Genomic DNA, 17,577 nt, shown 5'->3' with positions numbered 1-17,577 from the left:
AAATTCTTTAAATGACGTTTACCCTAGTCTCCCGCGCAACCCTTTTTGTCTCCTCACGAAACGCAACGCCGCATCCCCCCCCCCCTCCCCCCTTCGCCAAGAAAGGAGTAGTGGAAGGAATTGTTTAGGAAATCCCAATGAACGTTTTCCACACAGAGAGAAATTTTATTTGTTTCTTCGTTTCCATTGAAATCTGAAAAAAAATTGGTTTCGATAACTTTGGAAAATAAACCTCCAAGCTGACGAAATATTTCAGGCTAGTTTGCTGGCTAGAAAGTACACAGATTTCTACATATTCGACATATTTTAATGTTGTTTTGTATCTTATACTTTTTTTCATAATACTTCAGTAGTATGTAATAACTTAAGATCCAAGGTCACGTCGTTTTTTTCGTTGTAATGTCCTTGCCTGCCAGCAAGCTCTCCCGTTATGGCGAGCGAAGCGAAACGCGAAACAACGCGCCCTCGCACCCGTGTTTCCTTTCGCGTGCGGCTCTCGCGTTACTTCTGGAGACCAATCCATTTAAACGTTCATCATTTTTGTGAAGTCTTCCCAACCTACGAGCCCGTCGCCATCGGCGTCAGCGGCCTTTATCATGGCCTCGATCTCGTAATCTTTGAAGTCTTGACCGAGCAGCCTGAAGACTCGGTCGAGTTCAGTAACGCCTATGAAACCACTGCCGTCCCTGTCGAACACCTTGAAAGATTCCAGTAAAATGTCTTCCGGATCACAGTCTTCTAGATTTTTTGTCATCAGTGTGAGGAATTCTGGGAAGTCAATGGCTCCGTTACCGTCTGCATCTAAAAACGAATCATCAAGAACATATTTTAAACGTAAAATCAGAACTTAAGTGTACCCAGATCTCATCGACAGATATGGAAAAGAAAAAAGGGATTGATGACGAATTAGTCCGAGATAAGCTTTCTGACGAAACGATAGAGACGCGCCTGGCTCGTTAAGGGGCGAAAATTACGCCTGCGAACAAGCTCCGTGGTAAGCAGAGAGTGGGGTCTTTTCCCTCTCCCACCCCCGACCCCGATGGTTAGACATTTTGGTCGTTCAGTGTTGGTTAGCATTCATGTTCGCGCGGTTTTTTTTCTTGTAAGGCAATGTTTACACTATACCGAAGAGCTTTTTGTGTCGACACAAAAGGCTATACGGTATACTGTGAACACTATCCGATATGTGACTCTCCAGTTTAGAGATCTGCGCGCCGCAGATTCGCTCCGTCAGAGAAATCGCGTAGAAATCACCGTTCTTATGTGTGAACAGAATCCCTATCCGGTCTGGTTTTTGTGCCGGCGGAAAAGCTTCCCGGTATATTGTGAACATTCCCTAAGTTTTTCTATTTCAGTATTTTATGTACTTTATTTTTTTCAAAATATGAACGAGGTTACTCAAAGCGTTTTATGAAGATAACGACAGAGAGCTGGCGCAACCTTCATACTTCAGTTTACTTATTTGGTTCATCATGTCCATAAGTTCTGCTTCTGTTATATTATAACCAAGCGAGGTGACCAGTTTTTTCAGTTCTGTGGCAGTAATACATCCGTCGCCATTGTTATCAAAAACATGGAAGGCTTCCTTTATCTCACGAATTTGATCAGGAGTTAATTTCACTGACTTCAAGATCTCTTCTTCGTATTTCGACGCTCGGTGTAGGTAACTGTTGCTTTGTTTACTTGACGCCCGCCTGTCTTTTCTTTGGGACTTGTTTTCAGCATCTTCGGGGAATAAATCTTCGTCCTCTGACAACGAAAGCCGATCGCTTTCCGATTCGTCCAGTGTGTTTTCGGTGAGTTCCGAGGTCGACAATCGGGCACTCGTCGCTGATTGTCGGCTGGAGGACTCGCTGTTTCGCGTTTTCGTAAAACTGAGTTTTTTGTCGTCTGTTGTTTCTTTGAGATATCTCTCTGAAATACAAAAATGAGTAAGCAAACACTAAAATAAAAATTAAAGTAAGTTTATTTACGGGCGTTTGTTATACCTTGAAATGTAAACCAATTTTTCACTTAGATAACAACATTTGACTTTGTAAACATTGGTATGCAGTGTCACTGTACAGTAAAACCCGCTTATAAGAAACCTTCGTTTTTCCAGCTTTTCCGAAAACGTTATTTGCTTAATATCTACTGTAAGGAATTTAGTTTCATGAAATAGTACTACTTCTCAAACTTAAAGGTCATGAGAAAACAGAAATAATCAACAACTAAAAATTCTTGATTATTGAAACAAATTCTCTACATTAATAACATAGGAAATGTACGAAACAGAGTGTGGAGAATTGCATGCTGATCTCAGTAGAGCCCTTTAAGGGTTAACATGGGTTTTATGTTTTCACGTCTTTTTTCTTGTTCCGAGGTTCAAACATCGAAGAACTCCCTTAATCATGAAGTCTTAAAACTGTTTTGGAAACCCGAGTGGCACAGCACCACAGGGAAGCACCCACTGCTCGGCCTGGAAACCTGTCTTTCGAGAGTATAAAGCTACACTTCCTAGAAATTCATCGCTATACAGTCATGAGCTGTATCTTAACCGAGATATGAATACTGTTTGTTTATCGGAGTAGGACTAGCACAGTTGGTTACAGCGCAGCCCTCTGTACGAGACTGAGGTCACGAATTCTATTCTCTGGTTTGACCTCAAAACCTTTCCTCGACGTCTTTCGTTCTTGTGTATCTTGAAAATACCGTAAAACGAGGCACGGGTTAATTGAGCGTACCGTCGACCACAACTTTGTTAGTCAGTCAGGTCAGTCGATGACTTTTTCTAGCTATTGACCTAAATACAGGAGGCTTTACCATAAACTAAGTCCTACCGTAGCGACAGAAATAAACCTACCACTTCTCTTACCTTCGGGTAAGCTGGTTTCTCCACTTTCGGGTTCTTCCGCTATGGACGTATAACGGCGATGCAACATGGTAGTGATAAAATATTTTTAGATACTTTCAAACCATCTGCTTCTTCAAGTGCCACTCAAAGACTTCGTGTCTTCTGCAGCCTTTTCTGTTGATTAAACGGATAGCTTCTCAGCTCCTCGCCTCTGTTGCATACCTGATATTTTTTGTCAAATGCTCTACGCGTTGTAGCAGTTAATCATTGCACCAGTGTCAATGAAATATTTAATCCCCTTGTTATTTATTTGCACTACTCGACCAATTGAACATTTCGCAATTAAAGTTTAATTACCTTTCAAAAGAACTCGACCAAATTCCATTATTGTCACGAGAAAAGTTCAGAGTGCTCGTATGAGTTATACCATTGTGCTTTTTTTCAGTTTTCAAAAACCTTTAAAACTGCCTTTATCTCCAGCTTTCTTGAGCAAAGATTTTACAGCAAATCGATAAAATATCAGTAAATGATTCTTCATGCTCCGTGATGGGTAACTATTTTAAATTCATTTATTATACCTTGTCTCTACTTGACTTATTAAATGCAAATTTAGAAGTTGAAATCTTCCGGAAAGTAAACAATATCAAAGACCTTTTGTTTTGCCATGGCATTTTCTTTCAAAATCGAAGGCGTTAGTGATCTTTTTATTGCCAGAGGAGGTCAAGTGGTCGCCCGTTTTATCTTATCCATAGTTTTTGATACAGTTGATAGTTTTGTCCCGGAAGGGTGGGACGGGGGCGCATTCCCTATAATGGCCTATACGGGGAGGCTCCTTCAGAAAGGGATTCCTCTTTCACGCTTAAAGTGCGGTCAAACCCCGCAAATATGGGCACTTAAGGGGCTGTCCGTATTAGACATATTAACCGGGTTGAATTTTGAGAAAATGTGAGGGCTTACGTTCCCCCGGGACAAGGAAAACTGTCCATAATGACGAGGAGTCCGTATTAAGCGGGCGTCTGTAAAGCGTAGGGATTTCAGTCACGTTGTCATGGTAGCAAAATTTTTGGATGACAACAAACCGATAAAGTCACTTAAAAATCTATTCGCACTATTTCAAACTTCACCGATCTTATTCAGTTTCATTTAATTTGGCAAATCCTGGCGAAATTTTCTTTGGGCCATATCTATCATTATCTAAGTTTAGAAAAATGAAGCGACAATCTTTGTGTTGTGTTCACGTATATTACTCCATGAAGCGGTCTCGTGAAATTAAGAAGTTTCATGTCGTAGTGGTGAAACCATGGCAAGGAAATGTACAAAATAGCGTGGTTCACGTGCAAAGTTGTTGTTTGTTAATTTAAACATTTTATTTTTTTGCCGTTCTTCTTGCCGTCGCCGACGTCGTTGGTTTTGTTGTCATCCAGAAATAGTGCTACCATGGTAACGTGACGTCACACTTCTCCTCTCTATACGGGCACTGTCTTTGGTCCTGTCGATGGGACCCTGTCAGTTACAACAATTTCTAATTTATTTTATTTTACATATTTCTTTATCATTGCAGATTTTGATGAAAACGAAGGAACTTGTTCAAAACGTAAGAGACTTTCTCAAATAGCAGTCCATCATCAAACAACCTTTACTGTTGCTGGACGTTATGTCCACACGAAGTTAATGCCAAAGACTACGTTTTCAGTAGATGAATGCAACCTTTTTTGAGGGGACGTAATTAGACCGCAACGGCAGCGAAAACGTCACCCGAAAAGTGAATTCGCGCTGCTTCAAACTTCGTCGCTCTTATTCCGACTCTTTTAATTTGTCAAATTTCACGTGTGTGTTTGCGATTTTTTTAGGAGTTGAATTCCTATAAACTGTACCAAAGTTGAAAAAAAAAGATAAAAAAATCGTCTTTTGTCCACGTCCTCCATAAAACGTGAAATTAAGAAGTTTTACGTCGTAGTCGAGCAATGACGGCAAAGAAATGTACAAAAAGCGTGATGAACGTGCAAAGTTTTTGTTTTGCCAATCTAAAGCTACTGCTTTTTGCCGTTCTCGTTGACGTCGCCGTCGTCGTTGCTTAAGTTCCCTATTATTGCAGTGAACAGCACTAAACAGTCTACCTTCTAATCATGCGCCTTCCTTGGACAATTTTCTTTAAAGATGCGCAATGCGTGCTTGACCGATTCCGACCACAATATTGGTGACTTAGCCAAACATATGTACTTTGAGAAAGAAAACTATTTGCAGCTTTGTTAGAGCAATGAAGAGTTAGAGTTCCTCTGTAATGCCTATAACTAGTTCTTCTATGGTGTCTGGACTTTTGATCAATGTAACTTTTGGGATTATTTTACGTTTCTGGGAAACTGCCTACCTACCCCTCCCCTAAGCCAATATTATCACTTACTTCTCACTTAGGGTAAAATGTTGGCTTAGGGGAGGGGTAGGTGGGCAGTTTCTCAGAAATATATAATGATCCTTTCTGTTGTCATGTTATTAAGTTAACTGATTGTTTATATTGTTTTTAGATGGGTCTTGATGTGATTTACGGTGACACAGACTCCATCATGATCAACACGAATTCTAATGATCTCTCTGAAGTCCGCAAGATAGGCAACAAGGTGCGTGTACTTTCAGGTCTTAAAGGGGTTAAAAGATGGGAGCGATACTGTCCTGGGCTCCACGAAAGACAGCTATGGCGTTCATCACTGGTTTAAGAAATTACCGTAATCAGAGAATCTTCAGAGCCTCTTTTCTTGCGTGAGGAGGAGGAAAGGAAAACTAACAAAACGGTAGACTAAAAAGGTCGAAAAATACGTTTCTGAAAAACTGCCCACCTACCTCTCCCCCAAACCAACATTTTGCCTTAAGTCTAAGTGTTAATCTTGACTTAGGGGAGGGGTAGGTGGGCAGTTTTCCTACCCTGAATTGCATTTATTAGCGTACCAAATGATCTGTTTATGTCAGCAGTAGAAGGAAAAAGTAAGCGCTAAATTGAGCAAGCTCGCGCTTTACTATTATCTTTTTCAGGAGCAAGGAAGGAGCACCAATGCGCTTCCCACTAATGTAGCGCGGGTTCAAATCCCGGCGTCGAGTTTTTTTCCGGGTGCTCCTGTTTTCCCCTCTCGTCGAAAACCAACATTTCCAAATTCCAATTCGATGAGGAATCAGGTAGACGAAGAAGTAAACTACTAAGTGGATGTGCTACCTTTAAAACATTATTTATTTATAAAACTCTAATGTAACAGTGGCCTTGTTTCTTGTATTTTAGGTGAAAAATGAGGTGAACAAGCTTTACCGATTACTTGAGATCGACATTGATGGCATTTTCAAGTCCATGCTTCTACTGAAAAAGAAGAAGTAAGTACTATACAACGGAGAAGACAGCATCATCAATTGATCACGTTTCTCTTCGTTTTTTGATCTTTTTTGCATGTGCTTGTAGCACTCATCTTTATATACTCTTTTTTAAGGTATGCTGCCATCAGTATTTCTGAAAATGAGGATGGTAAGTTAATAATCAAGTGTTTTTGTAAGTTTTTTTTTTTTTTCACTTCTCGTCGATACAAATATATTTCATCTTTTTAGACACCCTTAATGAAGTGAAAGAAATGAAGGGTCTGGATATTGTGAGAAGGGACTGGTGCGACCTTGCAAAGGATGCTGGAAAGTAAGTTCTTGTTCCATCAATTAAATAGGCTGTTTCCAGTTCCAAAAACTCTGTATTTCGAAGTGAGGCTCAGTGTAAAACCTTTGATGTGAAAATGAGTTAAATTTACATGAGAATTAAAACTCATGTTCATGTTAATGGTTTCGCACTTAGCCTCGCTTTGAAACAGAGGCCTGTTAACGTTTATTACTGTTTGAACAATGACTTTGTGGAATCTTTTTAATGTTCAACACTTAACCCTATAACATTTTGTGCATCCTACTGATAAACAGTTACTACTTATACATCTTACCAGCAACAACAACTTGCCGCGGTCTGTCCTCTTCGAATAGACCTCTTATAAACCATCACGTTTGGCTCACCTCGCGGGAAAAGGTACGCTCCTGCGTGGCAGGCGTTTATAGGGGAAGGGAAGACGTGAATTCGGACGCGCGAAGAGGGTAAATAGGGAACATGAGCTTAAAGCGTCATTGCGGGGGCTCGCTATTTCCCTCTCCTCGCGCGCCCGAGTTCCCTCTTCCCCTTCCCCAATTAACGCCTGCCACGCAGGGTAGAAAAGGCGCGAAAAACCTGCATCCGTTGCCAAGCGCGGGAAAGTTTGCGCCAGGTAACGGCCTCATGTACAAAATGTGAAAAAATATGTTCCGGGTCGTTACGTTCCAGCTGTTATGAGTATAATAACTACGCTGTTCTGTTTTATAAGTTTGATGTTTCCTAGGCAGGGGAAGAGAAAATACTATCAAATAGATGTCCCTGTCTTCATTAAGCTTAAAATCTGTTTTCCTTCTTTTTTCTGACTTTCTTTCCTGTGATTTTTCCTGTGTTTTATTGTTTTGATTTTTTTTTCATTCGTCAGTTGGAGAAAACGTTGCGGAGGGAAAGGTCGACATTCAGAAGTTCGTCATTAATAAGGTTTGATATCCTTTGTTTAAGTAATAAACTTGAAAAATAAACAAAAAACCTTTGACTCTGACTTATAATCTTTTTGTATATCTTACGGCTTTGGGAATGATAACTAAAAAACTACAACTACAGCTCTCTTTACTAGGTAACGCCGCCTACAACGAAAGCGAAAGTTTCCTAGATCGAGGTGCTAAACCTGGGCCCTACAACACGTGACTGTCATGGTATAGTGTAGGGCGGTAGCGCTGGATGTATATCGCATCATTCACCCACCCCCCTCCCACCCCACCCTAGACCAATAACCGAGAAAATGAGAAAAAATGCAGTTTTAGCGCAAAGGTCGGTATTTTGTAGAGTACTTTTTCCAGATTTAACAGCTTTAATTTTCTTAGAAGGGCTTCTTTCCTGAACAAACTGTGTGCCGTTTTGACACGTGGTTATCATTTAATTGCAGCAACTAACCAAATCTCCCCGTGACTACCCGGACAAGAAATCACTGGCTCATGTTAACGTTGCTTTGCGCATGCTCAGCAAGGGAAGAAAAGTGAACCCTGGTGACACTATCCCATACGTCATTTGCGACGTAAGTACGAAGTCTGTGCTTATTTTGCTGGCTTTCGGGAATTCGAACAAAAAACCGAGAAGTCCAAATACTACTGCAAAGCTGATCATAACAACGTGTATTGCCTTTTTATAACAAGATTTCCGCTGGCCATACCAGCCTTCTTCAAATTTACAGATGTTACTGAATTATAATAGGAATTACAATATTATATAGATGGAGAATGTCGCAATAAAAATTGTCTAAAAGGGAGAGACGGAAATGACGTACAAAATAAAAAAGAAAATAAAAACTTTTTAGGATATCTAGCCGAATTTTTGAAAGCCAACCTAACGAAAGTTGCCGTCATTTGAGCGAAAAGGCGTCAAAAGGCAGGTTCCTTGGGCCTGAGAAGCTCCAAAATCACACTAACGAAAATGAATTCTCCTGAGATGACGTCACAGACAAGTTCTCCACCCTAGCTCCCTTAATTAACGCATTCGCAGGGATTTCTGCGTTCCATTTTTACATCTTCCATAATATACCTTGTTTGCCCCACCCCCCCCTCCCCCCCAAAAAAAAAAAATTGCATAAGCATTGTCTTCAATTCTTTTGGGACGACTGTAATACCCAGGAGAAATTGAAAACAAACGTTATGCAAATTGTTGGGGTGGAGGGGCAAACAAGATGTGCAAATGGTGAATAGGCTCTTCATTCACGTGTTAGAAAACCGCCTCGCGGGACACCTCGCAGGATAGCAAGAGACTCATTGGGACAAGATTGTTTTCTTGTCCCAGCGCGACCTTTGCTCTCCAGCATGGCGGTTTTGTACCACGTTAATGGCCAGCTGCAAAGGTCCCATAGGATATCGCTCAACATTAAACAAAGAAGGAAACCCTGGAATTTTACCAATCGCTTAGTTGAATTTTTTTTGCCAAACTGTTTCCTTTAGGACGGTTCCACCTTAGCTGCAAGTCAGCGAGCTTATCATCCGGACGAGTTCTGCAAGTCTGAAACACTCAAGATTGGTATCCTTTAAATATATTACCGTTATTAAGAACAAAACCAAAAAAAGACACTTTTCGCGACGACACCACTGTTTTTCGCGCCAAAAGACGTCAGAAGAAACGAGCGCTGAAATTCCATACTGATGACGTGTCACTACCCAGATCTAGCTTCTGATTGGATGAAGTAAATTTCCAACCAATCAGAAGCAGTACCCAGATCTGGTTAGCAACGCGTCCTTAGCATGAAATCTCTGCGCTCGTCCCTCAGACATCATTGGTGGCATCACGAAATGTCTGCTGTTTTCTCAGGCTACGATGGGTGTTTAAAGACGAGGGTCGGTTCTACCCTGGATATTCTATTGTTATTTATGACATGATAACAAAGTGTGCGAATAAGCCTAAAACTGGGCGAAAGCAAACTCGGGCAGGATCAACTCCGACTTATTCGTTGGATGGGAGGGTGGACGAACAGTCTCTTACCTTCCGCGACCTCGAGAAGAGTGGTGGATTAAAACACTGGTAGCTTATATGCATAATTGCCAGGGTATTAATTACCAATTCAAATCGAGTTACCAGTGCAAGTCGGTTGTTTTTCACTCCTTGACGTATTTACATCCTAGATGTGAAATACTATCTCGCTAATCAGGTTCACCCAGTTGTAGCTCGTTTGTGCGATCCCATCGACGGCACCGATGCAGCTCATATTGCCCAGTGTTTAGGTAAGTAAATTACCGATTTAACTCCGCGGCTAGAAAACTGCTTGCAATGCATCTAAACAAAATGTGTCTACTGATTAAGTCTGTTTAAAGTATTAACTTCTTTAGTGTTTTCTTGTATATTGCAATAACGAAATGACCTGATATCACAGTTTTATTCTCCCTAGAAGCCTCGGCTAGCTCTTTCTTTAGGGTAAAAACTCAAAGGTGGTCTATCCGTATTTGTCGCTTCTGGCACGGACAACTTTGCCTCTACTCCTACATCGGAAGCAGTTTTTCTTAAGTTCTGTACTTGCTATCTATCATCTCATTGGTTCAGAGCCTACAGTTAATTTTGGAAGTCAGCGCAACCTTCAAATCTGTTGGTTGCGTGCGCAATGCAAATTGTCAATTGTCAAATTGTGTTTTGCGCGACGGTTCGTTTGTCGTTATTTTCTTTATTTCTTACCATTCAAACGGCTGCACTAAATTTTGTTGTTGTTGGTTTTTCTTTTCAACGATCAGCATCGTTATACGACAACCCTGTAAAGACGACGAGATTTCCTTGACCGTAGTCGAATTAACGGGTTTTTACTGTTCATTGAGATTCCCGTGAAACTGAATTTTTAAAAAGTTTATCTCCATTTTTTTTTTTCGATGGCAGGCCTGGATCCTTCTGGTTATCGTGGCAGCTCTGCCCTTCATGATGATGAAAATGACGCGTTGCTTGGTGGCCAGGCTCAGATGACAGACGAAGAAAGGTTTAAGGTCGGTATAACTGTTAACACTTTCCCTCCCAGATGTGATCAAAGTCAAAATTCAACAAAATTTCCCAATTTAATTTTGTTCAATGATTAAAACCAGATAGTAGCATATGAGAATACTGAAGAGGTTTCATTTGAATAGTAACACCATAGGATTTTGTCTACAGATTCAAATCAACATAACCATCATACATCATCACCTTTATTTATCTTCAGATTTACAGTGTAGCTCTTAAAGCTAATATCTCCGAGATAGAAGAAAATAAATATTTAATTAAAGTAATCATTATCCTAAAAAAATACTAAAATAAATACAATAAATGAAAGGAAGTTAGAAGCTAGAACTACATACTAAATAAACAGTAGCATGTGAAAATTACTGCTGAAGAAGTTTCATTTGAATGGTAACACCATAAGATTTCATCCACAGACTCAAACGTTAGAACTACTTGCTAAATAAATAGTACGCTGTGAAAGTACTGCTGAAGAGGTTTCATTTGAATGGTAACACCATAGGATTTCATCCCCAGACTCAAAAGTTAGAACTACATACTAAATAAATAGTACCATGTGAAAGTACTGCAGAAGAGGTTTCATTTGAATGGTAACACCATAGGATTTTATCCACAGATTCAAAAGTTATAACCGCCTCTGTCTCCATTACTCAATCTTGGAATTAAAAGGTGAAAGAAATGTTCCAGTGTAGCAGCCGTGATTAAATATATAGAAAACCATTAGAGAAGTCGAGGTTGAATAACACTGAGACGTTTCGTTCTAATTTAAAGTGGATTGTGTCTATGACAATCGGCATGTTCTAAAATCCACAAGACTGGAACACAAAATTTGAGGGCGGAGGGTAAACAAGGGGCATCATAGTCTTTGTGAAAATGGTGAATAGGTAAAAACACAAATAGAAACCCTAACCCTAATCTGTACCTTACTTGTTTCTCAAGGATTGTGAGCGATTTATAGTCAAGTGTAAACGATCCAGCTGTGGTCAAGAAACGACCCTCGAACTCCTCTTTAAAGGCGCCGTAAGTACACTTTTAACAGTTAATGTTCATTCACAGTTTAACATCAAATGATATTATTTTCTTCAGTCATAGAGCTTATTATTTACACTATTCAAGGCTATAAAGTTAAGCACATTCAATGCATGAGTTATAACTGAACAGGGATCTGTAAATTAAAGTCAAATCCGCAATTTTCCATTTTCGAACCAGCGTTGTCGATCCCAAGCCTTTAGCAGAGGTAGATGTAGTTTATGCTTTGGATTAAGGATTACCAATAGGGAAAAGGTACATAACAGTTCAAAAACAGATTTAACAAGCTTTTAAAACATTTTTAATTGATGTTTTAATTGAAGCAACCAAACGAAGCACAGTACAAGGTTTCTATAGTTGAAAAACCACAAGTGCACAACATTTGTGGAGATACACTCGTAGTTACAGAATTTATGGAAACTTAAAGCTCTTTAAAGTTTAAACTTTGTAAAATTCGTTTAGTAAGATAAGGACCGAAAATTGAACGTATAAAGTTTAAGGTCTTAAATTAATACTTCGCACCATTTTTTTGTAGTCGAACGCACTGGCAGTCAACGATACATGTCCCGGATGTAACAATCAGTACAGCGCGGGCGCAGTTTCCAACCAGTTGAACTTTGCCATGCGCAGACACATCAAGGAATACTACATGGTAACTGAAGCAATTTTGTGAAGTGCTCACTTTTTGCAACTGCAATTGTATACAGTGGAACGTCGATTTAAATAAGTGCCAAGGGACTGGGGAAATTTGGTCGTTATATCGAGGGTTCTTTATATCGAAAACCTCGATATCACCTCGACATAAATTTTATCCTTTAGCATTCATCTTTAGTTATCTTTCGGTCACATGCTGACGTTTATTCGTTATATCCAGGAACATTTTACGTTTGCGAGTCTGGATTGTGTTCGTTATAACGACGATTTCGTTAAATCAAGTTTCTGTTCCATACCCCGGCATTTTACTGTCATTTTGGCCGGGCTGATGAAAATCGTTCTTTATACCGAGGACTTCGTTGTATAGAGGTTCGTTAAATCGAAGTTCCACTGTAATAAAAATAACAAAGCAACTCGTACGGCTTTTTTGTGGGCTATACAACATGGAGCAAGGATTAGGACTTAATCGGTTTGTGCACAGCACAGCCTTCTGTGCGGGAGGTTCCAAGTTCGTTTCCCAGATGTGGCCGCAAATTCTTCTTTCAACTTCTTTCCTTTCCTTGTAGCTTTAAGTAGCTTTAAATACCTGTTAAACAGAGCACTGATGGGGAAAGAGAGGGAGTAAATATGAGCTACTCACGTAAACTAAGGAGGCTTTTTTATACCTCTACCTATTCATATGCACTTCATAATAAATTCTCAAATGCGACTTCTGTTGGAGTAGCAAGAATGCGACCATCAGCAAGTGTTGTACCCGAGAGGGGTTTGAGAATGATGCCAGTCTTAAGGATATTTCCCTAAGTTAGTAAAAGACCTTGTTAGCCATATGTTTTGTTTTCCCAATTTAGACCCTTGACCTTAAATTGCACAAGAATTGTTTCTTAACCTTGCCTAAACAAGTTTGTGCGTGCTCTTAAGTAACAATACGAAGATGACTGTGAACAGTCTCTTTGTTTAAAAACTCCTTTGTTATTATGTTGTTGATTGGCAGAAATGCGAGGACCCGTCCTGTGGTTACAGCACACGTCAAGTACCCCTGACACGTCAACGAGGCTCCCCTATGTGCCCACAATGCTTCAGGGCCCACTTGCATGCAGTGGTGAGTATAAAACTAAAGCAAAGACAACTATGACCGTGCAAAATTTTTCTTTGACTCTGACGGTATTATCAGCTAAAACTATGTTCAAACGGACGGAGTCAACAATGTTTGGAGTTTTAACCTCCGTGTTGCCATTGGAGTGAACACGGATGCAACAACTCCCATCAATGTTAGGACCTGCAGTGTATCGTGAGAAGGATACAACCCGTAAGACTTTGAAGACCATGTGTAATCCGCGTGCGTGGCCCCAACAATTTAACATTTCGTGGTCTAGTTCCTTCAGTGGTTGCCAATTTGTTTTGTTTTCAGTACTCCGACACCGCGCTGTACATTCAGCTATTGTATTTCTCCCGCTTGTTTGACTTCGATCACGCCGTGAAAAACGCAAAAACAGGTCAGTATTTTGAGTAAGTGCCGAGTGTGAGTAAAATGTTATTTACCCACGGTAGTTTCATCAATTAACTTTACAATAAAGTATCTATTCTTCTCAAAAGCCGTGCTTAAGAAATTAAATTACATAAAAATATGTTTATATCTAAAACTAAAGCGGCTAAGAATAGATCGCGCACTCTATAAACTAAGAAAGGAGAGAATTTATAATGGTTGACTGAGATAGTATGTACGACCTGATCTTCGCCTTGAATTTTGCAGAAAAGTCTCTTTCTTTGAACAAGAAGGGAGGGAACCCCAAAGCTCAACAGCCGCAAAAGCAAAACTATTCTTAAAATAGTTTGTTCTTGCTTTGGGCAGGTACAAGGGCATCTTAACCTTCAAGGGTTGACGTAAAACCGAGCGCCCATTTCTTGCGTCAACACTTACGTTTCTGCTTGCGTTCGCTTTTCACGCGTGTGATCGGGAACAACTCAAACGCAAGCACAAATGCAAGGTGGAAAGTGCTCAACTGTCATGTTGGGTTACAGAATGATCAAGTGCACTTTTGTATCTCTGTGCCTGTGTTTGCGCTGGACGTGGGAACTTGTCTGCCTCGTTCCTAGGCGTCTCAAGTGTGTTTGGAAAACGGAACATGCGACTTCGAGCGAGAGTATCGCGCAATGGACCATGGGAACGTTTAGCGTTGACTCAAAGGGCGCTGGGAAGGGTGAACGCCTTTCCCATGATACGATGATCCAGTCGCTTTCCAATCCGCCAGAACGCACCTGGGTACGAGGCAAGGAACTTCAGCTTCCGCTGGAAAAACAAATATTAAATGTTTCCAAGGAAGTTGTAGAAAGTGCAACTTTTGTCCACACCATAGAATAAAAAAATCTTTATTATTATTATTATTATTATTATTATTATTATTATGATTGTTATTAGTAGTTTTTTAGATAGTCATTTTACGACAATTCTCTTTCGTACACAAGAAGAATGTAGATAGGGTATATATTTTAATATTCATATTCTTGAATCTGTAAATAGTCTATTTTTTTGAATCTATGAATAAAGTTATTTTATATTTAAAAAATATATATATGTTATTATTATCATTATTATTATTATTATTATTATTATTATTATTATTATTATTATTATTATTTACTCATTTATTTGATTTGACCTTTAAACAATCTGTTCAAATTCTTTTCGTCCGTTTTCTTTTTTTAGCTGTGGGCGTAACACAGACTACGAAGTCATTTTACAAAGCTGTGCACTCAGTGATTACCAAAGTCCTAACTGCTAATGGTTACTCTGAAGTGAACCTTTCGAAATTGTTTAGTAGTTTCTTCGTGTAGAAACAGTGAATAAGTTCATACTCTCCATTAGCCAATCAGAAGCAAAGCCCATATCAGTGATGCGTTGCGCGCGGTTGCCGCGCTTTGCTCTGATTGGTTGGTTAAGGCTAGTTTCCCTCACGTGGATTTTCCCACGCCACGCCACGCTAATTGCCAGTTTTCTCGCTAGTCAGTCAGTTTCCCGCCTTAGCAACCTGACCAATTTGTACGCTGTTTTCATTCACTTAGCGAGTACTTTAATTATTCTACAATAACGATATTGGCAGGTAATTAGATGGAAAACAACGCTTTGGAAGCAATCCTATAATTGAACAAAGAATTACGTGCTTTTTTGCTTATGTATATAAGTGTGCTTTCTTTAAAGGTCTAGACTCTACGTCTGTAGATGTCTCCTTATAACAGCACGTTTAATCACGTCGCCCGTGCAATGTTTTTTCCAATTTAGCTAAATAAAATTTGTTTAAGAATTTCAGCCTTACACTAATTGATTTTAAAAGAATCATTGAAATCTGTTCTTATAGAATGTTCATTCCTGAGGTGTTTGCCTGTTGAAAGTTTTATTTCCGAATAATCTCCGACAGACAAAGACAACGTTTTGGCGAGCACCTTCGGAGCATCGAGAACAACTTGCCTGGTTTTCCTGCCGCTGTGTATTTTACACGGTTGGTCACTCCATTAACGACGCTCTTGCTCTGCGGGGAAAACGCGCAACGGGTGCGCCTGGTGATGCGCCCCTCGTTTCCTCTAGACTGCGCGCAGAGCCCCCGCGCACAAAAAAGTTTTTAAGTTTCACTTCATAAGTGTATATAAAAACCTTGCACTGGTTCTAACTTACTTGCAATGCCACTGGTGAAGAGCCAGGCTCGAAACGTTGGAAAACAACTTCAGATAAAACAGGAACTTTTGCTCCAGTTAATGAACTTTTACTACGTTTATGTATCACTATGGGATAGAATGCTTTGCGTCAAAGGAAATCTTATGAAATGATATCAATTCAGCTTAATTGAGACCCGTTTCTTTCCAGGCTTCGGTTACGCGCGCTTCCTCGGAATTTCCTCCTTCAGCCCTAAAAATCCCACGCCTGCTTTGCAGGCTATAATTAGAGGATTGAAAAAGTACAGTTTTTGTAATCCCTATGATCTTTTTACCATATGTGCTATCGGGCGCTCTGTGGATTATAAACAAGTTCTGTTGTGTTTTGTTCTAGAAACAGGAATCCAGAGAACCCTTACCAGTAATCCGGATCAAAGTCATGGGTCGATTCCCATTGGGAGCTGGGAAAGTTCCTGTTCTTCCGAGAAACACTTGAATTCCTGCGAGGCAGATGTTGACAGGGTCTGGGATGAAGGGGAAGGCACTCGGGGAGGGTGGATGGGGGAACTCCCCAAGGAAAATACCGGGATACTCTTCTTCTCGCTTTTATAGGGGTGAAAAATTGCAGATCTCGGCCTCACTTGTGGTGTGCTGGACTGAAAGCACGATCAACTCCAGCTGAGAGCCAAGATTGTGTAAAAAGCAAACAAACAAATCGAAAAGACAGGTTGGGTTGATTTACAAGAACTCTCGTGAAGTCTTACGTAAACTTAATTAAGCCTAAGATCCGTGACCTTTGATTAAAAACAGGAATACGAAGGAGAGAGAAACGAACTCGGAGAAAGGCATGGATATGGAAAAGCTGTTCTACCAAATGATGATATTTTCGAAGGGAACTATGTTAATGGAAAACAACATGGGAAGGTTAATATTTTAATAGGATTTCTACATTCGTAAGCTTACTACTTATAACAGACAAATTTAAATATAAATATTCCTTAAAATCATGGATTTCTATACCCTGGGTACCAGAGGTTTTTTCTCGCGTGCGGACGGGGAGTTTCGTTTTGTCGGCCGCAGGCCGAATACACGAGCGGCGAAGCTTTTCGCGCGGGTCACTTTTTAAGACAAGACCGAAACCGGAAACCGCGCATGAAAGCCTCTGGCACCCAGGGTAGGATTTCTACAGAATTGACGCCTGAAAATCAATTTAACAAGGCGAAAATGAAAATATTCAAAACGTGTATTCCATCGGCTTGTGAATCTGTTTACCGTGAGATTTTTGTGCCTCATCGTGAGACCGTGAGATTGTCCTCAAAACCTTGAGACTTGAGAGGTCTGGAAGAGCTTTAAATTGATTACAGTCATGTTCTGCCCAAGATATCGAATGGGAGAGAAAATGCTGAGGTTTCTAACATGCTTAATTTTAGAGTAAAGCATTCCCTATTATTAAGACCAAAATTTGTAAAATCTATTCGCAATTTCACCAAAGCCTAAAAGGCTAAAACAACTGACATACCCCCACCCACCCACCCCACCCTTCGTTGTCTGGCGGCTTAGTTATAAACATCTTGCAATTTCAGATGTTGCAATGAAATCCACAAAATCAATTATATGATTCTCCTTCTAAGACAGGTCACAGCGGTAATACTTCAAAATGCCGTTAAATCATGTTGCTTATTTCACAGGAAAGAATAGCATTAGGGGACTTATCGTCATTCACTTCATTTTCTTGAGAGTTCACCGCACTTTCTGAACAGGTTTGTGTTATGTTTTATATAGAATTTTAAAATGCTATGTGGAATTCACCATGATCAAAAAAACAAAA

General features: G+C 40.0%; 1 protein-coding gene and 1 pseudogene across 1 annotated transcript; one reads left to right on the top strand and one right to left on the bottom strand.

Annotated features, from left to right (window-relative positions):
* LOC140950054 (DNA polymerase alpha catalytic subunit-like) overlaps positions 1-15,376 on the top strand; it is a 56,990-nt pseudogene extending 41,614 nt beyond the window's left edge.
* Positions 238-3,096, bottom strand: LOC140950927 (uncharacterized). The gene is made up of 3 exons (XM_073400142.1): positions 2,855-3,096; positions 1,459-1,914; positions 238-801 (listed from the first exon to the last, which is right to left on the bottom strand). The coding sequence occupies exons 1-3, from the start codon at positions 2,919-2,921 to the stop codon at positions 524-526; spliced, it is 801 nt and encodes a 266-aa protein (XP_073256243.1). The 5' UTR covers positions 2,922-3,096; the 3' UTR covers positions 238-523.
* Positions 15,377-17,577: the final 2,201 nt, after the last annotated feature.

The sequence above is a fragment of the Porites lutea genome, chromosome 10, assembly GCF_958299795.1.
Source record: "Porites lutea chromosome 10, jaPorLute2.1, whole genome shotgun sequence".
Taxonomy (NCBI): Eukaryota; Metazoa; Cnidaria; class Anthozoa; order Scleractinia; family Poritidae; genus Porites; species Porites lutea.
Note: the sequence above shows the minus strand (reverse complement) of the source record. Positions and strands in the feature narration are given on the sequence as shown.

What these genes read in the sequence shown, in the direction of transcription:
- LOC140950927 (XM_073400142.1), bottom strand. Translation starts at nt 2,921, where the DNA reads ATGTTGCATCGCCGTTATACGTCCATAGCGGAAGAACCCGAAAGTGGA. An exon ending in AGAAACCAGCTTACCCGAAG is followed by an intron (nt 1,915 to 2,854) that starts GTAAGAGAAGTG and finishes TTTGTATTTCAG; the next exon opens with AGAGATATCTCAAAGAAACA. An exon ending in GGACATGATGAACCAAATAA is followed by an intron (nt 802 to 1,458) that starts GTAAACTGAAGT and finishes ATTCGTTTTTAG; the next exon opens with ATGCAGACGGTAACGGAGCC.